Below are 21,537 nucleotides of genomic sequence, written 5' to 3' on the forward strand. Positions count from 1 at the left end.
TGATAGGGGAGGAGAAGGCAGGCAGAGAGGAGCCCTCTCCTGGCCTCCTCCATTTCCCCTAGGCCTGCCGAGCTCTGACAGTTGGTGGTCTTTCTGCAGTGTCTCTGGGCTTCAGCTCCCCTTCCTGCACGTGGATGGGGGGGGGGGACCTCCAGCTGCTTCCTAGACAGAGAAGATTAGATTCAAGGCAGCCCTTCAGCCCTGGGCCCCAGCCACCCACAGGCTCCAGGGCTAGGAGGGTTAGGCCTGGAGTCAGCTAGGTCTCCACCGAAGGCAACTGAGCCTCTGGCCCAGCCTGGGGGCAATGCCTAGAAGAGGCCAGGTGGGGGAAGGGATTGAACAAAGGCACCCACTTCCTACGGTCACTTCCTGTTTTCCTACACACCTCCAGAGCCTCTTCCTGTTCCAGGCCTGGCCAGGAAGTGCCCAGCTTGGAATGGGGGGTGGTGGTGTTTGGATGGTAGGCAGGGCCTATGGCCCTCTCCTCCCCCAGCCTCCAAGCTTCCTATTCCCCAGGCCAGAGTCCTTCAGGCCAGTCCTATTCCAGACCTGGGACCCATTCCCTCCCCTTGCCACCATCCAGGGCCCAGAGAGAGGTGCTGTGAGCAGCCCTGGGGTGAATGTGACACATCGCAAGGGTCCCACACAGTGACCAGCTGCTGGCCTTGCTCCACACCATGAATCCTAGCCCTGGCTTGGACCGCCCCAGTGCTAGACTGGGTCTGTCCCCTCCTCCTCAACATGGCCACAGCCTCAGCCTATCTACACCCAGAGGTCTCTGTAGCCCTGCCTAATGCTGCCCTCTGACCTCAGCCACAGCTGATGCTGTTCATAGCTTCGTCCTTGACTTTTCCAGAGAGCCACTTCTGCTGTGCAAAGGCTTCACCTTCTGCTCCCCACCTGGTCCTGTCTCTGAGCTTGGTCCCCTCCAGCTCCAGGCCTCAGTGATCCCCACTACTCTGCTGGGCACAGCTGCCTCCTTGCAGAAAGGGAGGAAGGTCAGGGTGGGATGAACTTGGGCAGGAAATGCTTGTGTTCTGCTTAGACGGTGAGCAAGCTGGTGATCCAGGATGCCAACGTGTCTGCCATGTACAAGTGCATGGTCTTCAACAAAGTGGGCCAGGACGAGCGGCTCATCTACTTCTACGTGACCAGTGAGTGACGTGCACAGGCCTGGGTGGAGTCAGGAACCAGCGGGCACAGGAGGAAGGAGAGAAGGCCTGGAAGAGGATAAGGAGCCCAAGTTGGGCCCATTGAGTTTCTGATGATGTCAGGCACCCGGGAGAGACATCAGGGGCCCAGTGGGCCCCTGGGTCTGGGTGGGAGGGATAGATTTGGAGGTCATCAGCATATGAACTGGGGTGCCGGTCCACTGGGATGGAGTGGCACCCTTGCCCCCAACCCTGGAGGCACCTCCCCACTGGTGCTCCTCCCACCCCCTTCCCACACCGCAGCTGGCTCACATGTACATGTTTCCTGGGGGAAAAAGGTCTGTAGTTTCCTCAGATTTTCAGATGTTTTAGTGCCCCAGTTATGCTCAGAAGCCTATTAAAGGACAGTCACTGTGCCCAGGCATGTAGATAAGGGCACCTCTAAGAGAGATGGGGCCAGAGAGGACACCCTGTGGGAGGGAGGGGGGAGAGGAGCCCACAGGAGCCTGACAAGGAGTGTGACCAAGGGACAAAAGGAAATCAGGAGCGAGGCATCGCCACAAGCTAATGAAACAATGAGATTGTTTCAAGGAGGGGATAGTGGTGGAGTGTGATCAGCAGCGAGGGAGGATGGGACAGGACGGCACCAAGTGTGCAGACAAGGACCCCACTGATGGTCCGGGCTCCCAGGAGCGGTAGGGACAGCAGTGGGGCTGGGGTTTATCCAGTAGAGAGCTAGAAGGATGACAGGCAGGAAATGGTGGGGCTGACTTCAGGGAGCCAGTCCCGCTGGTCAGTGTTGGGGAGAAGGGGCATGAAGGGGGCTCTCCCTGGTGGTGCACCAGGCCCAAATACACGTGATGCACCATCTTGGTCGACAGCGGAGTCCAAAGAGAGCTGGAAAGGGAGAGCGAGCACCGGGACAGGCAGGTAGGTGCGCCAACTCTGGGTGCAGTGTCACAGAGGTTCCTCCTCCCTCCCCAGACATCCCTGACGGCTTCAGCATAGTATCCGAGCCATCCGAAGAACCGCTAGAGGGCCAAGACGTGCGCCTGAGCTGCAGGGCGGACAACTACACCTACGAGCATCTGCGTTGGTACCGCCTCAACCTGTCCACGCTGCACGATGCGCACGGGAACCCACTGCTGCTCGACTGCAAGAACGTGCACCTCTTCGCTACGCCGCTGGCAGCCAGCCTGGAGGAGGCGGAGCCAGGGGCGCGCCACGCCACACTCAGCCTGACCATCCCCCGCGTGGCTCCAGAGCACGAAGGCGACTACGTATGCGAGGTGCAGGACCGTCGCAGCCACGACAAGCACTGCCACAAGAAGTACCTGTCAGTGCAGGGTGAGGCGGGCAGGGCTGCAGGAGAGGGCTGGCGGTGTTTCCCCAAGAGCCTTTCTCCCCTCCCAGAACGCGCCTGAGCCGCCACTGAGGTTCCTCCTCCCCACCCCACCCCCCTGCTGTGGAGGTCCACAGCCCTCCCACTCTGCGCTCAAACCCGATCCTTCCTTGAGCTTCGCACAATCCGTCCCCACTCTCTGCTCCCAGCCCTGCGAGACCCTTTCCCGGAATGCCCTGAGGCTTTCTGCAGCGCCTCTTAGCTCGCTCTCGACCCCCACCCTCAGCCCTGGAAGCCCCGCGGCTCACACAGAACTTGACCGATCTCCTGGTGAATGTGAGCGACTCTCTGGAGATGCGGTGCCCCGTGGCAGGGGCGCACGTGCCCAGCATCTTGTGGTACAAAGACGAGAGGCTACTGGAGGAAGAGTCCGGTAGGTGATGGATCCAGGCGAAGGGCGGGGTGCAGAAAGAGGCTATCCAGGTCAAGGGCCCAGACCCAAAATGAACTCGAACCTCCACCCCACCCCATACAGGAATCTACCTGGCAGACTCCAACCAGAAACTGAGCATACAGCGCGTGCGTGAGGAAGACGCGGGACGCTATCTGTGCAGCGTGTGCAACGCCAAGGGCTGCGTCAATTCCTCCGCCAGCGTGGCCGTGGAAGGTCCAACCTCCCCATTGCACCCTCCCGCCCACCTGCCACCCGCACTTGACGCCTTCTCATAGTCACCTCCCTCAAGTTGTGCCCGCCAGTCAGGGCGCTGCTCGCAGGGTGCATCCCCCTCCCAAAACACACACACAGAGTAGCCCCTTTCTGCCCACTCAGGCTCCGAAGATAAAGGCAGCATGGAGATCGTGATCCTTGTCGGCACCGGGGTCATCGCTGTCTTCTTCTGGGTCCTCCTCCTCCTCATCTTCTGTAACATGAGGAGGGTGAGCGTTTCTCCCCCAACTGAGCCTCTCCACCGCTCCTTGTGGGGTCTCTCTACACCATGCACCGCGTGTAAGATAAGAAATAAAATCCTCATCCGTCCTGGCTCACCTGGAAGCCTCACCTCCTAGGAAGCCTCTCAGACCCCTCCATGCTGGGCTCTTACACCACCAGAGGTTGTCAGTCTGTCCCCTCCTTGCCTGAGAGTCCCAAAGGAGATCCCATCTGTCCTGGGGAAAGTTTTACCCAAGACCGTGGTGTGGCCAAATCAGTGAGTCGTCCCCACCCCCACCCCAGCCAGCCCATGCAGACATCAAGACAGGCTACCTGTCCATCATCATGGACCCTGGGGAGGTGCCTCTGGAGGAGCAGTGTGAATACCTGTCCTATGATGCCAGCCAATGGGAGTTCCCCCGGGAGCGGCTGCACCTCGGTGAGGCGATCGCCCAGCCTGCCCCACCCACGCTATCCTGCCTGCACAGATGGGCTTCAGCCTCTGAAGTGCTGAAATCCCTCCATTCTCAGGCCAGAAAGTCATGCCTGGCCCCCACCTGGCCCAACCTGCCCATCTGGGCGTGCATCCCAAGAACTTTGGCCAGGGCTCTCAGTTCTCAGGCCCCCCAGGGTCACTTCCTGCAGCTCTGATCTGGGTGGGCCCATCGCACCTGCTGGGAGAGGATGCAGGGCCTTCCTGTCAGCTTCTCCTCTCCCTCTCTTCCCGCTCCTGGTCTCAGTGCTCTTCCTGTTTGGCAGAGAGGCGCCCTCTCCTCCCCCTCCTGGGCCTTCCTTCCTTCCTGGCCCCTCACAAGGGTTGCCCCTGCTGCCCATCCCTCTTCACCCTCGCCCTCATACAGCTCACCTGGAGCCGGCTCCCTGCCCCCACAGGGAGAGTTCTCGGCCATGGGGCCTTCGGGAAGGTGGTGGAAGCCTCGGCTTTTGGAATCAACAAGGGCAGCAGCTGTGACACTGTGGCAGTGAAAATGCTGAAAGGTGTGGAGTCTGCGGGTCAGGAGGTGGTGGGAACGGTGAGGGGCAGCAGCTCTCGGTGGGCTGGCAGAGCTGTGGTGCAGAAGGGGAAACTGAGGTTCAGAGCCAGAGCCTGACCCAGGGTTCTTCATGGAGGCCTGAGGCTTGGATCCGAGTCATGCTTCCCAATCCCACCCGAAACTCCAGCCTCAAAGAGGCGAGCAGGACGAGCTGGGGACTCTACGCCCTCACGCGCGAGAGCTCTAGCTGCACTTTAGCTAAGCCGGTGGTGGGGAAGAGGGACGCGCACGGACTAGGGGCCGGGTCCGGGGAGGGAGGCGGCAGGCCGGACACCCCACGAAGCCCCCATATCCCTTCCAGAGGGCGCCACAGCTAGCGAGCACCGAGCCTTGATGTCGGAGCTCAAGATCCTAATCCACATTGGCAACCACCTCAACGTGGTCAACCTCCTGGGGGCGTGCACCAAGCCCAATGGTGAGGAGCTCGTGCCCCACCCCTCCCCTTCCCCTGAGAGGAGGGGCCTGCTGGGCTTGGTATGGGCGGGGCCGGTCCGGGGCGGGGCAGGAGGACTGAGGAGTGAGGCATTGCTGTGGTGCCCGCGCTCCAACTTGCCGTCGGTCCCCGAGCGCCGCGCTCTCGCCCTGCTCTAGGCCCCCTCATGGTTATCGTGGAGTTCTGCAAGTACGGCAATCTCTCCAACTTCTTGCGTGCCAAGCGGGAAGCCTTCAACCCCTATGCTGTAAGTGGGCACCGAGCTCTGCCGGTGTAAGTGTAAGTGGCCCGAGCTCTGCCGGGGACCCGAAGGATGCCAAGGTGGGCTAGAGGGTGGGGGAGCGCCACTGCCGCGGGTGGCGGAGCCCCCCCGAGACCCACTTTGTTCATACCTAGGAGAAGTCCCCTGAGCAGCGAAGGCGCTTCCGCGCCATGGTGGAAGGCGCCAAGGCTGACCGGAGGCCAGGAAGCAGCGACAGGGCCCTCCTCTCCAGGCTCCTGATGGGCAAGGGCGGGGCAGGACGGGCCCCTCCTGTCCAAGAACGTAAGAGCCTGGCTTCCCCTTGCCCAGAGAAGTCTGACTGGCATGATGATACCCATGATCAGGGGACTGTGAGATAAGCTGGCCTCACTTGGGCCCTCCTGAAGGGGCTTACATGGGAGAGTGTGTAATGGGCTTTTCCTTTGGAAGGGAAGACACCACAGGGGCAGTTTCCAGAGGCTTGACATTTGATTCGTGCATCATTGGATGTACAGACATTTGCCTTCCAGACAAGGGTGGGAACAAAGAGGAAGAAGTAGCAGGTGCAAAGGCCTGTGATGCAACAACATTCACCGCTCTGGGAGTAGATAGTGGGTGCCACAGAGATAGTGGATGCTGAGGGGCAGGAGAAGGGGCCCACACGCCAGTGAGCTAGTCAGGGGCCCAACCAGGAGGGATACAGCCAGGGTTGGTGAACAAATGCTCCCTTTGGGGAGCGGTGGAAGATAGGAGTTGTGGAAGGGGCCCCTCATGAGCCCGCCTCACTCCATTGTGCAGCCCGGGACCTGTGGCTGAGCCCGCTGACCATGGAAGACCTTGTCTGCTACAGCTTCCAGGTGGCCCGAGGGATGGAGTTCCTCGCTTCACGCAAGGTGACTGTCCCAGCAGACCCCTCAGAAGGGAGAAAGGTGCAGACCTACCAGCACACCAAGACACACACTGTCCTAGCTCACCCCACAGTGATGCTATGGTCAGGGGATGTTTCTCCCACTTTGCAGAGGAGGAAACTGACACCAGAGTGTGAGAGTGATTTCCCAAGATCTCTAGCTATCAGCAGCGGAACTGGATGTGGAATCTGTCCCACTCCACAGCCTCTTCTGCTGCCCCCAAAGTTCCATGAGCCCCTGGAGAGTCTCAGGGAAGCAAGAAATCTATCCCCAAGGGGTACCTGAATGGTTCAGCTGGTTAAGCATCTGACTTCAGCTCAGGTCATGATCTCATGGTTTGTGGGTTCGAGCCCCACATCAGGCTCTGCACTGGCAAGGAGGCTGCTTGGGATTCTTGCTCTCTCCTCTCTCTCTGCTCCGTCCCTCTCTCTCTCTCCCTTCTCTCTCTCTCAAGATAAATAAATAAAATTTGAAAGATTAAAAAAAAAGAAAGAGCAGGACTCGGGCATGGGTGGGCCCCGGGGACCTGTGCTGACCAACCCCCCTCACACCTCCTCGTGCCCCTAGTGTATTCACAGAGACCTGGCTGCTCGGAATATCTTGCTGTCAGAAAGTGATGTGGTGAAGATCTGTGACTTCGGCCTGGCCCGCGACATCTACAAAGACCCTGACTACGTGCGCAAGGGCAGCGTGAGTGCAGGCCATAGAGGGAGGGCAGGCAATGGGGGCATGGAGCTCCTATCCAGGAGCCAGGTGGGGGACTCACAGCCATCTACATGGCAGGCCTGAGAGCCTATAGGGACCTTAGAGGCCCCACCAGGGCACATGGGGCAGGGGAGTAGAGACAGGAGCTGAAGAGCAGGGACCGTGGTGTTCCAACTAGAGCTTGTGTTTGGCCCCATGTCCTTGTCCAGTAGGTGGACACTGACTGACTCCACATGCTTGCCCTGCAGAGGTGGACCCTGAATGGTGCAGGGTGGTCACAGAAAAGTTTGTGTGTGCTGGGTGCAGTGTGTGTCTCATTGGTGGCACTCAGAGGCAGCCAGGCAGGCACTAATTTAGGGGTTTGTCCCCCGGAGGAGAAAGGAAGATGCTTGGAGAGGGAGCAGTGGGCGAGATGGGTCTAGGCTGTGATGGGCCACCCTGATAGCATAGCCACCATGCAGAAAGCTTTTGCCCTTCATTCTCACTCACGGGTGAGTAGAGGGGGCTGGAGGGGAGAGTCCAGTGTGCCTTCCAGAAGCCCCGTCTGCAGGCCATGAGGAAAGGGGAGCAGAGGTGCTGAGGTGAAGGCAGAGGTCAGTCAGAAGGAGCTGTGGCCCTCAGGGCTCCCAGGTAGAGGCCACAAGAGGTTAGAGAGACAGATGATGGGGAAGGCACATCAGGAGCTACAAGAGGAGTGGTCAGGGGTGATGCCAGGCATCCAGTGGCTACCCAGTGAGCAGATGAGGAGATGAGGTGGGGATGGTGAGGGGGGTCCAGAGGAGGAGGGGTTCCAAGTGCCCCCCTAAGAGTGCTCAGGGGCAGGAAGGGGCCCAGACAGACCTGGGAGAACAGCAGCAGGGCAGAAGACTTCAAGGAAGACACTAGGCACCTATAGGGTGTGAGAGTCTTCTGAACACAGAAGGGGTGGGAAGGGCCAAAGGCCTTCCTTGGGGTGTGGCTCCAGAGTTCTGGGGAGACTGGGGGTGAGAGAGGGGCTGCCCAAGTGTTTGGCTTTCTCCCTCTCTTCCCTCCCTCCATGGGGACAAGCTTCCTCCCGCCTCCCCCAGGCCCGGCTGCCTCTGAAGTGGATGGCCCCTGAGAGCATCTTTGACAAAGTGTACACCACGCAGAGTGACGTGTGGTCCTTTGGGGTGCTGCTCTGGGAGATCTTCTCCCTGGGTAAGTGCACGGCAGGGTGTGGGGGAGGGGAGAGGCAGGATGGTAGGCTCCAGGTCACACCACCCTAGCCCTTGTGAAGCAGGGGGCTGGGCGGCTCAGACATGTGCACCTGGAGCAAGCAGTCACTCTATGGCGAGTGGCTTAAGAGCCCTCCACCTCTCCCCTCTGCCTCCAGCGTGGGCCACCCTGGCACCAGCTCTCGCAGGTGGAGGGTGGTGTGCTCCGGTCTCTGCGAGCACAGAGCCTGTGTTTACTAGGCAGTCCCCGGGGTTACCGCAGGTCCCAGAGGAGAGGCCTCACAGGTCCCCCCAGATCGTCCCCTCCCTGGATGAGCCCCTTCCTCACCTGTCACTGGGGATGCCGCTCCTGCCTTCAAGGGCTGGGGTGTGTCCTGGAGGAGACTGGGTGCTGACTCAAGGATTGTACCTACTTAGGAGAGTTCCACGTGGGTCCCTGGGTGGGCCCCCTGGGACCAAGATGAACCCCCCCCCACACACACTAGGGTGGAGCTGGGCAGTGAACAAATGGAGAAGTAAAAGAACTAAAGAGCAACTACCATGAATACTATTACTAAAAATCCAAGGGCCTGGAGAGCACAGGAGGACAGACAGGGGCTGTGTGTGAGCTGGAGGGGAGGGCCTGGCTGATGAAGGGGCTGGGGGAGGGCAGGCAGGCCTGGGAAGACAGCAGTCCAGGACTAGGGGACAACCAGGCCCATCATCCCGGAGTGTCGGAGGTGGGCAGGGAATGAGGAAGGGGCGTCAGGAAATGCAGCAAGAGGTAGGAGAGGTGGTCCATGCCCTGCACGAGCAGACCAGGGTGAGGACCTGGAATTTAAGTCTCATGGAAGCCATTCAGAGCTTTGAGCGAGGGAGAGAGCAGTCTGGGTTTTGTCTTAAAAGAATCACTCCTGGGGCGCCTGCATGTCTCAGTCAGTAAAGCATCTAACTTTGGCTCAGATCATGATCTCACGATCCTTGAGTTCGAGCCTCTGCTACCAGCTCAGAGCCTGCTTCGGATCTTCTGTTGTCCTCTCTCTGCCCCTCCCCCGCTCGCATGCAGGCACACATGCGCATGCATGCTCTCTCTCTCTCTCTCTCCCTCAAATATAAATGAAAAAAAAAGTTTAAAGGATTGCCCTACTGGGGCTCCTGGGTGGCTCAGTGGGTTGAGCGTCCAACTTCAGCTAAGGTCATGATCTCACAGTTCGTGAGTTCAAGCCCCGTGTAGGGCTCTGTGTTGACAACTTGGAGCCTGGAGCCTGCTTTGGATTCTGTGTCTCCCTCTCCTTGGCCCCTCCCCCACTTGCACTCGGTCTCTCGCTCTCTCTCTCAAAAATAAATAAACATTAAAAAAATAAAAAAATAAAAAGGATCGCCCTGCTGTTGTGTGGCTTGCCCTCAGGGGCAGAGGGAGACCAAGAGGCTCTTTAGGGCCATCTTTTCTGTGGTCAGGAGAGGCGAGGTACTGCAGGCAAAGCCACAGGATTTAGGAAGGGATTGCATTGGATGCCTGGGGAGGGTGTCTCTGAAGAGGGGTCACTGTGCCAAACCTGGCTTAATTGGCTCAGTGTGGCTTCCTGACCCTGGGATCCCCGCAACCATGTTTTCATCCATCATTCTTTTTTAACCTAATGAAGAACTATAATAGGAGGACAGGAGTGCTGGCCAGCCCCCACCCCCACCCCAGGCCTGGAAGCAGCAGGATGAGCCCTCTGCCATAAAGGGCCAGGACAAAGCCAATCTGAGGGGGCTGGACTGAGCACCGGCTGCCTGCTCCCCACCCACCCCCTGCCTCACCCTGTTCCTGCCATCAGGGGCCTCCCCCTACCCTGGGGTGCAGATCAATGAGGATTTCTGTCAGCGGCTAAAAGAGGGCACACGGATGAGAGCCCCAGAGCTGGCCACTCCCGCCATGTGAGTTTCCCCACTGACTCTGCAGGTGGGGTTGGGGGTGTTGCATGCAAAAGGAGCAGAACTGGGGAGGTGGCGCAGGCCTGAGGCTGGGGTAGAGGCCTGCAGATGGAGTTCATTGCTCTACCCCTGATCCACCCACTGGCCCCTGGACAGCTCTCCCCCACCCGCCCCAGGCAGAAAAGACAGGGTAGGCAGTGAGGGTGTGAGGGGCCAAGGTTAGGGGAGCTGGGCAGTCTGCTGGTAGATGGTGCGGGTGCACTCAGACCACAGGCCAGCAGCCAGCTTTACCCACAGACGCGGCGTCATGCTGAGCTGCTGGTCAGGAGACCCCAAAGAGAGGCCTGCGTTCTCGGAGCTGGTGGAGATCCTGGGGGACCTGCTCCAGGGCAGGGGCCAACAGGTAAGTCTTCTCTGTCCACCCTGTCCTGCTGTAGCAACCTCTGACCCCCAACCCCAGGACCATCGGGCAGATGGTCAGAGCCCGTCTTTGGCCATGCGGAGCCCTCGACTGGCCTTCAGGGGGTATGCAAGCCCTGCCCCCTGCACCCACATTTCACTTCTGTCTCCCTCCCACAATGTGCCTGGGGGTGCAGAGAGCAAAGCCAGCTCAAGCCCACCCTAGTGCTCTGGGGTCCAGAGGCATGAGCAAGGGCTGTGCCCACAGTACCAACTGTGCCCCAAAGGAGGGGACCCTGGGTTGAGATTGCCCGTGCTGTGTCTTCCTCTTTATAAGTGGGGCACCTGGGAAGGCTGTTGGGAGAATTTGCTAGGCAGGCTCACTTAAACCTCAGAGCACCTTGCTGCACAGAACTTCACCGGTCAGGAGCCCCAGCAGTCCTGAGCGCGAGGGTGGGGGCTGAGGGGACACAGTGATGTCTGACCCTGGTGGGTTCTGCCATTCCCACCAGGAGGAGGAGGACTGCATGGCTCCCTGCAGCTCTCAGAGCTTGGAGGAAGGCAGTTTCTTGCAGGCGTCCACCACGGCCCTGCACATCGCTAAGGCCGACACCGAGGACAGCCCGCCAAGCCTGCACCGGCACAGCCTGGCAGCCAGGTCAGCCACACTGCCTCAGGTCCAGGGATCCCCTGGGCAGGGAGAAAGCAGTTCCGACATGGTATATTTTATTCTCGTTAGTCATCAAGAAAAAGCAAACTACAAGGACTTGAGAGACCAACTCAGAGAGCACAGTGATTTTATTTTTTTAATTTTTTTTAATGTTTGCTTGTTTATTTTGAGAGCGAAAGAGCGAAAAGAGGAGGGGCAGAGGAGAGAGGGAGACAGAATCCCAAGCAGGCTCTGCACCGTCAGCCTGGAACCCAATGCGGGGCTTGATCCCACGACCTGTGAGATCATGACCTGAGCCAAAATCAAGAGTTGGATGCTTAACCAACTGAGCCACCCAGGCGCCCCAAGACCACAGTGATTTTAAAAGACAGTACTGGGGGCTGTGGCTCCCTGGAGGGCCTGGTTAGCTTTGGGCCCCTCCAAGGCCATATAGACTGCCACTTTGCTTTTCTCTGCACCCCTTCAGTCCTCTCTACCCTCCAGCCTCCTCTGCTTCTGGCACTCATAGCCCCTAAAGGCACTTCCCCTTAGTCTGAAATTTGGGGTCCTGGGAGCAGAGTAGGCATGTCACTAATCTGTATTCAGGATTCAGACGGTAGCCTAAGTTCCCAGAGTTCTGAATCAGATGTCTCTTGCCAATGGCTGTTTATACTCCAGGAAGGCTTTTTATGTTTCTCTGAAACCCACCACCCCCTGCGCCCCAGCATAGAGCAGGGTCAGGCCTGGGAGACAGGAACAGCCAGCTGGTGCCCACGAGGCTCCTTCCACCAGTCATCCCCACGCACACACAGACATGCACATGGGCACACATGTGTACACACACCCACACACACAGGCCAGGTGGCAGCTTGCTGCACCAGACTGCTTGCCTTGCACAGAGAGGCCCGTTCTGGGTGAAGGCCTCTCTACATCTCTCGCCAGCTCCATGCCAACCACCCGCCTCTGCCCCCCAGGGCTGGGCGCTCTGCACTCACATCCTATGCCCTTCCCAGCAGTGGCCTCAGGAGGTTTTCTCCTCCTGCACACACAGGAGAGGAGACACCGCTCAGCATGGGGAGGGGGGCCGCGTGGTAGATGGCTGCAGGGGGCACCCGAGGGAGACCCAGCCCAGCACCACACCCAGGGCCCATACTCTCATCCCAGGACTGGGTCCTCCTGGGGAGACATGGGGCAGATGGAGAGGTGGAGAGAGCTTTCTGGGGCACATTTCTTCAGCACTCCCTGCTTTCTCCCCACAGATACTACAACTGTGTGTCCTTTCCTGGGTGCCTGGCCAGAGGGACTCAGACCCAGGGCTCCTCCAGGATGAAAACATTCGAAGAATTTCCCATGACCCCAACAACCTACAAGGCCTCCGTGGTAAGTGGGGCCAGTGGGCCCGGGCACCCCAGATCAGGGTGGCTGGTCTCTGTCTGCTGGGAGAAGGTGCCCGGAACTCCTGAGGCTGGCAGGGGAAAGTCGCTGAGGAAAGGGTGCCGACTGTCCCTTGAAATGTCAAGTCCTCTATTGCACCTCAGGCATGTTGGGGTCTGTGTGCCTCTGCGATGCCACCATCCCTCAGCCGCTCCCCACTGCACCCTCATCACTCACACAGGGTCTCCTTCCGCACAGCATAGAAACCCAGTGGAAAGACAGCTTCTCCTCCCAGATGGTTATTATTGGATTAGCCTGAGTCAGGGCTTCCCTTTGGTGGCCCCCAGCCATGTGGCCAGAGAGAAGGGGATGGTGTCCCCAGAGAAGGAGGCCTGGGAACAGGGCACAGGACATAGCTGTGTCCTCGGATTCAGTCAAGCAGAGTGGACCCACCATGCCACTAAGCCAGAGCCCGCGTGTCCACTTTGTAAAAGCACAAGCTCACCCTCTTAGCCTATTTCCAAGACACATAGCCAGGAACCTTCCCATTCCAGCCTCGCTCCAGATGGGCCTGGTCAGTGAGTGCTCATGTCGCCTGGGGCCAGGTGAAGATGTTGGAGGGGCCCCAGCTCTGACGAGAGTGCTATTCCCCTCCATGCAATTCAAAACGAAAGTCACGCCCCATCTAAGGGTGACAGAACCCCGCCAAATCTGGGATGTGTCTCCGTGAAGACCATTTTTATCCACTACAAGCTGCCAGATTCTTTCAATGTTCTCCCGGTTTCTCCTTGTGTTCCTGCTCTCCCTGCACCCTGAGCGCTTGCATGGCCACTCTGTAGGACCCCCCAGCATGCAGTATCCTGGCTTTGCCAACTCCTGAGTGCCAGCCAAGCACGGCCCCTCTGGGCCTCAGTTTCTCCCTCCATGGCAGGGACATGTGACCCTCCCCGCATGCTCCAGTGAGGGGCGGACACCTGTTTTCTGCTCACTTTTCACAGGACAGGTGTTAGGTCTGCAGCAGTGCAGGTCTGTGCCATGCTGTTCTGGCCAGGGGGCAGCTGCCTGCAGATGGGCTTCAGGGGGGCCTACAGCCTCGGCTTGTTCTCTGCACACAGGATAACCAAACGGACAGTGGGATGGTGCTAGCCTCCGAGGAGTTTGAGCAGCTGGAGAGCAGGTACAGACAAGAAAGCGGGCTCAGGTAGGGCTTCTGGAACCTCTTTCCCTGCAAAGGGCCAGGAAGGGAAGCTGGGCCTGGGTATGCCCATCACTGTCTTACCTGAAACCTTCCATGGTTGCCTATTGCCTTTTTGTGTGTTCAAAGCAAACTACTCTGGAACTCAAGGCCTTTGGCCACCAGTCCTCCCAAAATAGCCCCCACCCCCATCACCATCCTGGCTCAGCATACCTGGTGCTGGTCCCCTACACCTTCCTTCCATATGACGGATGCTCTTGCTGAATCGAGTATGAGCCACCATGCCCACTGTACATACGCACCTGTAGCCAGGGGACTCCACCACCATCCCAGGACCCCAGTATTTAAGCTCAGTGGCAGCAGGAGACAGATCATGTGACTTGGAGCTGGCTGCTGTCCTATTTTGATAAGAATACCGTTACAGAGAAATCCTTGTGTGCCTGCACAGAAAGTGACCCAGATAGATGACCTCCCTTTGTCCAAGGTGATAGCACCCTACCCACCCCCCCAAAAAAAAACTTGAATGTTTAATCTTTTAAGAGTATAGATGAAATAGTTACATGTCTACCTATTCATTCTCCTAGTTGACTTGTACATTACTGGGTTTAAGTTCATTTATTTATTTTGAGAGAGACAGAGGCAGCGCAACTAGGGGAGGGACAGAGAGAGAGGGGGAGAGAGAGAGAATCCCAAGCAGGCTCCACGATGCCAGCCCAGAGCCTGACTCAGGGATCCAATTCATGAAATCGAGAGATTATGACCTGAACTGAAACCAAGAGTCAGATGCTTGACCAACGGAGCCACCCAGGTGCCCTGTACATAGCTGTTTAAATGACAGGACTTGGGGGTGCCTACCTGGCTCAGTTGGTGGAGTGTGCAACTCTTTTTTTTTTTAATTTGCATCCAAGTTAGTGAGCATACAGTGCAACAGTGATTTCAGGAGTAGATTCCTTAATGCCCCTTACTCATTCAGCCCATCCCCCCTCCCACAACCCCTCCAGTAACCCTCTGGTTGTTCTCCATATTTAAAAGTCTCTTATGTTTTGTCCCCCTCCTTGTTTTTATATTATTTTTGCTTCCCTTCCCCTGTGTTCATCAGTTTCGTATCTTAAAGTCCTCATATGAGTGAGGTCATATGATATTTGTCTTTCTCTGACTAATTTCACTTAGCATAATACCCTCCAGTTCCATCCATGTAGTTGCAAATGGCAAGATTTCATTGTTTTTGATTGCCAACTAATATTCCATTGTATATGTATACCACATCTTCTTTATCCATTCATCCATCGATGAACATTTGGGCTCTTTCCATACTTCGGCTATTGTTGATAGTGCTGCTAGAAACATTGGGGTGCATGTGCCCCTTCGAAACAGCATACCCTTTGGATAAATACCTAGTAGTGCTATTGCTGGGTCATAGGGTAGTTCTGTTTTTAGTTTTTTGAGGAACCTCCATACTGTTTTCCATAGTGGCTGCACCAGTTTGCATTCCTACCAGCAGTGCAAAAGAGATCCTGTCTCTCCACATCCTCGTCAACATCTGTTGTTGCCTAAGTTGTTAATGTTAGCCATTCTGACAAGTGTAAGGTGGTATCTCATTGTGGTTTTGATTTGTATTTCCCTGATGATGAGTGATGTGGAGCCTTTTTTCATGTGTCTTCTTTGGAGAAGTGTCTGTTCATGTCTTTTGCCCATCTCTTCACTGGATTATTTGTTTTTTGGGTGTTGAGTTTGATAAGTTCTTTATAGATTTTGGATACTAACCCTTTATCTGATATGTCGTTGCAAATATCTTCTCCCATTCTGTTGGTTGCCTTTTCATTTTGCTGATTGTTTCCTTCGCTGTGCAAAAGCTTTTTATTTTAATGAGGTCCCAATAGTTCATTTTTTGGAGCGTGCAACTCTTGATCTTGGGGTCGCAAGTTCAAACCTCACATTGAAATGAACGAATGAACAAATGAATGAATGGATGAATAGATGACAGGAACTACAATACTGTAAGACATTGCCCTTTTCCACTTTCTTCAGACCACTCACTTCTACCTTTGATGTCTGTGTCTGTCTCAGGAGTCCCTTTTTAGGTCATCTGACACAATTTTCCAGAACAAACCATGGCTTCTGTCTCTGCTGTTTTTTAATCACTAAATGAGGTTGTCACTGAATATTTTACACTAAACCACAAGTATTTATTTGTATCACGTTAGGGTAGTTGATGCTATTGTTCACCTTTTTGGTAGGTGTATTTATGACATCTACAACTCAACCGACTATTAGATATTTTCCCAGCAGCCTGCAAAGGGTGTGTTTGCAGCACTGTGAATGCTGGTGGTTGTGGGATCACACACCCAGCCATGACTACTTGCATCTATACCATGCATCTTGGCCTCTTTTTTTGTTTTTCTTGATTCCATCAGGTGATCTCTATTGGTAACCTAGTTTCGGAAAATTAATGCTAATTGCATTGTTGTAAATAGTTTTTGGCTAATGTCCCTTTACCAAACAGTATTTTCTATCTCAAAAAAAGATAATTCAGTAAGAGGGTGAGTCATAGGGTGATTGTTAAATTCTAATCTCCACATATCTTCGTAAAAACAACACCCAAAATAAGGCCACTCAGAGCCCATACCTGTGATGTAACCAAGAGAAACAGACTCAAGTTTACCTGTGAGTAGGGAACTCAGCACTAGGGCCAGCAGAGCCAAACCTGAGTCTTGGTGGAGGGAGAGTAAATAGGGACTGTCCCGTGAGAGAGGAGTGTGATAAGGTCCTCCAGACAAACAAACTGGGGAGATAATGGAGGAGCCAGAGGTCTGGTGGAGGAGAGCAGGGCTCCAGGGCAAGTCTGAAGCACCAGGAGCAGCCGTCTTGGGAAGGAGCTGCTTGTGAAAGGGAGTGTTTCGTAGTGAAGGAGGAAGAAAGTTGCAGAAGATAAGAGTCCTCCAGAAGCAAGAATCCAGAAGACAGATACACACCCAAGGAAACCATTTATTACAGAACTGCACCTCACAATAGAAGTGACAGCACTATTCTTCTCACGGGGTTCCCTGGGAAGCACAGCATGACCAGTCACCGAGAGGTACAGCAGGTCACCTGGTGGGTGCATTCACTTGGTACATGGAACATTCTCCAAACAGGTGCAAAGATAGAATGCACCTTGAAGGGCTCTGTGCAGGGAGAAGGAGGGAGCTTATCTGTCCGGTCCTTTCCTGTCTCCTGTGAACCACCAATCACACTTACCACATAGGGTCCTCACTTCCAGGTCACTCACCCGGCCCTTAGAGGGGCCACTTAGGATGACAGATCCACCCCCTGAAGTGTGGCATTTCATCCAAGTGTGTAGGCAAGAGGAAGATATGGAAGCCCTGGGCTTGTGGTAGGTCAGCATGGCTGTGTGGCAGCAACCACAAGGGGGCCCAGGACTCCCAGCAAAGTGACTGGTTGGTTCCGGGTGACAATACAATGCAGGACAAGAATGGAGCCTTTGCAGAGGATGCAGTTGAAGGAATTCAATGTGACACCACAGACACAGGTCTAGTGCAGCACTCCTAAATCAAGCAACATCAGAAGCCACCCATATCCCAAGCCCCTTCCATAGGATAACCAGATACTTCTAGCTGAGGAAATCCCAGCATGAATAATCATGAACAGAAAAAAATAATCACTATCCATACAGAATTATTATAAGAATAAAACAATTAGAATGTAGATGTAAATACTCAAAACAAAACAAAAAAAAAAGAAGCAAGGAAAAGCTGATACATACTCCAGTGTATTCAATACATAATTAAACAAAGGAGCCACACCAGGAATCAGAAACTCACTCAGATGGAAATGGGTAGTGTGACAGTATTAAATGGTGGTTGACTACATTTCAGGAAAGAAATTGAAATAAAAGAGAAATCCCCTCAAAAATGAAGACTGGAGAGGGGGTGCCCAAGGATCAGTAGATATGATCAATTCTTCCTTGCAGAGAAAGACGCCGAAGATGGACATGAAAAGACAAAAGAAAATAAAACCAAAACAAAGAGGTAAAAAAGATGAGAAAGAAAGTTGGTGGTGTAGTAGTTGAGTAGAAAAGATCCAATCTATGTAAAATTGGAGTCTCTGAGGAAGCCTATGCTGACAGTAAAACAGACCTAGTATTTTAAACTTGGAATTCAAGGGGCGCCTGCGTGGCTCAGTCGGTTAAGCATCCAACTTCGGCTCAGGTCATGATCTCGCGGTCCGTGAGTTCGAGCCCCGCGTCGGGCTTTGTGCTGACAGCTCAGAGCCTGGAACCTGTTTCAGATTCTGTGTCTCCCTCTCTCTCTGACCCTCCCCCGTTCATGCTCTGTGTCTCTCTGTCTCAAAAATAAATAAACGTTAAAAAAAAATTAACAAAATAAACTTGGAATTCAAGATAACCCTCTTAGAAAAGAATAACTAAATCTACATCTCCAAAGATGGACTAGGAAAACTGACCCAGAACAGTAGGCTTGGACGCAAAGCTTAGTTGAACTGTTAGACTTTCAAGGTAAACATTCTGGAAATTCAGGCAAAAAGGCTGAGTCATTTATTTATTTATTTATTTATTTTTAATATTTATTTATTTTTCGGAGAATGCAAGCCGGGAGGGGCAGAGAGAGGAGGACAGAGGATCTGTGCTGACAGCAGAGATCCCAATGTGGGGCTCAAACTCATGAACCTTGAGATCATGAAGTCAGCCACTCAACTGACTGAGCCACCCAGGTGCCCCAGGCAGAGTCATTTATGAAGGAAAAAAAAGTCAGGCTGGCATCAGGCTTAGCACCATGCAAAGCAAAATTAAAATCAGAAGCAATGAAGCAACATTTGCAAACTCTCAAAGAAAGTGAGAGCTTAGTGGGGAGTGTCATCTGACCATCAGTGAGGACGCAGGGGTTGGGGCTGGCACCTTCAAGGCCTCCCAGGCCAGGGAGAGAGGAGCTTGGCGTTCATCCTGAGAGTGACAAAACGCCGTTGGAGGGTCTGTCAGGAGAAGGACATTCTCCAGCTGGAAGGATCCCTGAAGACAAGGCCCTAGGGAGGCAGGGTTGGGAGAGGAGAGGTGTGCCAGGTTAGTGCAGAGCATCTGAGGTGGCCACTGACTCTGGAGCAGGACAGGGCATGCAGAGAGGGGCATGGATGCATTCTGCAGTTAAAACGTACAGGCGTCTGGGTGGATTGGATGTGAGGGGCTCAGGAAAGGGTGTCACCCAGGGGCTTGAGCCACTGAGTCAGCATTGGTGCGTTCACAGAGATGGGCAGGTCTGGGAGAGAAATAGGTCTGGAGGCATGGAGCAGGCATTCTCCATCATCCCACACCCAGGCTTGGGACAGAGAAAGCTCCAGTGTTTGCCAACACTCACATCAGCCTGCTTTGCTGTGTGCGTCAAGCCTGTGTTCCTGATGGCTCTGGACTTGCTTGATGCTCTGGTCATGTCTCTGGTGATTCCAACCAGACCCCCTACTAGGGTCCTGTCCTTCTTGTCTTCTTGTCTTACTGACCATCACCTTCCCTGTCTCAGCAGCTGTAAAGGACCTGGCCGGAATGTGGACGCGACCAGGGCGCACCCTGACACCCAAGGGCGGCGGCGGAGGCCGGACCGCGGGGCGCGGGGAGGCCAGGTGTTCTACAACAGCGAGTATGGGGAGCTGGTGGGTCCACACGATGTGGGGGACTGCCCACCATCTGCCCATGCACCCTTCTTTGCAGACGACTGTTACTGAGGGCGGCCCCCAGGCAAGGCCCCAAGACCCTGGGCTCTGACCCTTGGCACGGGTGGAGGGACATGTCTGGATGGCGAGCAGAGGGTAGGGGGCCCAGGCTGGGAACTCCTCTCCTTCAGCTTGGGCCAGGAGGCATTTCCTCCTCCCTGGCTAGGAAGAATAAAACCCAGGCTCCAAGGCTCCCCAAACTCCATCACCACGCCTGCCCTAGGCCACCCTTTGGATCTCCCGGGGCCTTCTTCCCTTCAGACTCAGATTCCATGTAGCCCAACACCCATGGGGCCAGCCCTGATTGCCCTGCCCACCATGCTGGGTGGTGGCATGGTCCCCAATTTCTGACAAGGACTCCGTAGGTCTGAGAGTCACAGGGACAGAGGTGGAGCCAGACTTGTACTGTGGTCTCCCAGGTCCCGCCCCACCGTCCCCTGCACCTAGTCCCATGAGAATGGCTTTCTTGCCTCTCCAAGGCTGAAGACAGAGCTTTGTACTTCCATCTCAAACAACAAATGAGGAATTGGGGGGTGGGGTGTCCTCTCCTGAGCTGGCTGAACAGCTCGCCCTTCCAGGGACAGGGGTCTCTGCAGCACCAAGTGTCAGGGTCACAGGGTACCTTCCCCTGGGTGTTGAGAACTACCCAACAGAACTTTTTTGTTAGAACTTCAGACTATTTGCGCTGCTGTGAAGAATTTACTTTTCAAATCTTTAGTCCCAGGGGAGCCCAGGGAAGGTCATTCTGAATCTAGACGACTCTTGTCTCTGACCCCTAGTCAGGTGCCACACCAACATAGCACAGGCCACCATGGCCACCTTTTGCTGGAGGAGGGCTCCAGCCCCACCTGCCTGGCCCAAAAGTGGAAGAACCAGGTGATAGTCCAGAGCTGTCCAGCTTGAGAAATGCCTGGTTCTTCCCTCTGGGTCCTCCATCTGCCACCCAAGGCACCTTCCAAGCTGTGAACGGCCTTATGAGAAGCCAACACCGTGGGACCCAATGAGGAAGGTCTTTGGTGCTGGCCCAGAGGACCCAGCAGCATTGTGCTATGCCGGGAGGCTATCAACAGACTTTCTTGTGGCCCCGGGGACAATCCTGTGTTCTTCCCCTGGTGTGTGCCCAATATCGGTGCTCAGGCAGGTCAAGCCTTCACAGGGAAGTGACCAGGACCCTCTGGAGGCTGGAGCTGCTCTGCCCGGGCCCCCGCTCCCCATTCCAGCACCCACTGCCCAGTCACCCCTACCTCCGGCAGGAGAGAGACCCTTCTCCAATTAGCACCATGGAGATTGACATCCCACCCCCACCCCACGAGACGCTTGCAGGACAGGCGGCCGTGCAGCGAGCAGGGGCTTGCCCGGCAGAACACCTCCCCCACTGCCCATTGTGTATTGTTCTTTTAAAATATATCGAATGCACGTATGACTGTAATCCTCACTGTCCCCAACGGCCCTCCTCCTAAGCTGTCACCTGACTGGGAGATGTAAGTCCCAGGTTTACCTGGTGGAAGTCCAGAGGCCATTCTCAGAGGGGCAAGGCTCACGATGCAGGTGCAGGGGCAGCCCCCCAGTACCCTCCCTACGTGCATATCACCTGATTATGTCACCTCTCCTCCTGTCACATAACTGTACACGCAAAACTGGGAAGACAACCTACCATGCCCTTATAGACCATGTGTCCTGAAAAGATCTAAAGTATTTAACAAAAGATAATAATAAATTTGATGCCAGTCTTTGAGTTACAATGAATTGGTTCTCAGCTAAGTCCCAGCTGTCTATGAAGATGTGACTCCAGCCTTCTTCTCATGGGGTCATTAGCCCCATGAGACCACAGGACAGGCTACCCAGAGGAACAGGCACCAGAGGCAGCTGTGCCCCGTCCCCTCCCCAGCTGTGCAGTTCCCCAAAGCCACCAGCAGAGGGTGCTTGGGAACCACCAGGAAGCCTGGCTGCTCTCCCCAATCCAGGAAGCACCCAGCCTGGCGTCCTATAAACACGTGGTAATATCTGCTTTATGGGTAAAGTGACACAACTCTCTGTCCCCGACTACTACAGCCAAACGCTGCTTCAGGCCAACCCAGGCTGCCACAAGTCCCCTAGTTTCACTGGGCCTAGCAGGTGCCTTTGACCACCCCCATCACACACAGTGGGGCAGGCCCAGAGGGGTGCAGTGCACACTTAGGTCACCTCCCTGGTGTAAGTGTGTATCTGGACTCCGAGATCAGGAAGGTCTGAGCTGAGACTTCAGCTTCAATCACCCCCAGATAGATGTGCTCCAGCCAGGGATGTGTGACAGGGCCCTCCACAGCCCTCCCCTGCCATGTTTGTATGATTTCCCTTCCCGGGTGAGCAGCTG

At 55.3% G+C, this 21,537-nt stretch overlaps 1 protein-coding gene across 1 annotated transcript in view; it reads left to right on the plus strand.

Annotated features, from left to right (window-relative positions):
- The window catches only part of FLT4 (fms related receptor tyrosine kinase 4), a 44,615-nt gene extending 23,689 nt beyond the window's left edge, over window positions 1-20,926 (plus strand). The window contains exons 13-31 of the mRNA XM_032593751.1: window positions 1,046-1,154; window positions 2,136-2,498; window positions 2,780-2,926; window positions 3,029-3,160; window positions 3,323-3,429; window positions 3,725-3,860; window positions 4,313-4,417; window positions 4,775-4,888; window positions 5,065-5,153; window positions 5,303-5,450; window positions 5,946-6,040; window positions 6,623-6,745; window positions 7,828-7,939; window positions 9,756-9,855; window positions 10,150-10,255; window positions 10,764-10,909; window positions 12,160-12,280; window positions 13,390-13,451; window positions 18,995-20,926. Of these exons, the coding sequence (XP_032449642.1) occupies window positions 1,046-1,154; window positions 2,136-2,498; window positions 2,780-2,926; window positions 3,029-3,160; window positions 3,323-3,429; window positions 3,725-3,860; window positions 4,313-4,417; window positions 4,775-4,888; window positions 5,065-5,153; window positions 5,303-5,450; window positions 5,946-6,040; window positions 6,623-6,745; window positions 7,828-7,939; window positions 9,756-9,855; window positions 10,150-10,255; window positions 10,764-10,909; window positions 12,160-12,280; window positions 13,390-13,451; window positions 18,995-19,196 (2,517 nt within the window). The 3' untranslated portion in view covers window positions 19,197-20,926. The remainder of the gene's footprint in view (window positions 1-1,045; window positions 1,155-2,135; window positions 2,499-2,779; window positions 2,927-3,028; window positions 3,161-3,322; window positions 3,430-3,724; window positions 3,861-4,312; window positions 4,418-4,774; window positions 4,889-5,064; window positions 5,154-5,302; window positions 5,451-5,945; window positions 6,041-6,622; window positions 6,746-7,827; window positions 7,940-9,755; window positions 9,856-10,149; window positions 10,256-10,763; window positions 10,910-12,159; window positions 12,281-13,389; window positions 13,452-18,994) is intronic.
- The last annotated feature ends 611 nt before the right edge of the window (window positions 20,927-21,537 follow it).

The sequence above is a fragment of the Lynx canadensis genome, chromosome A1 (genome assembly GCF_007474595.2).
Source record: "Lynx canadensis isolate LIC74 chromosome A1, mLynCan4.pri.v2, whole genome shotgun sequence".
Classification (NCBI taxonomy): domain Eukaryota; kingdom Metazoa; phylum Chordata; class Mammalia; order Carnivora; family Felidae; genus Lynx; species Lynx canadensis.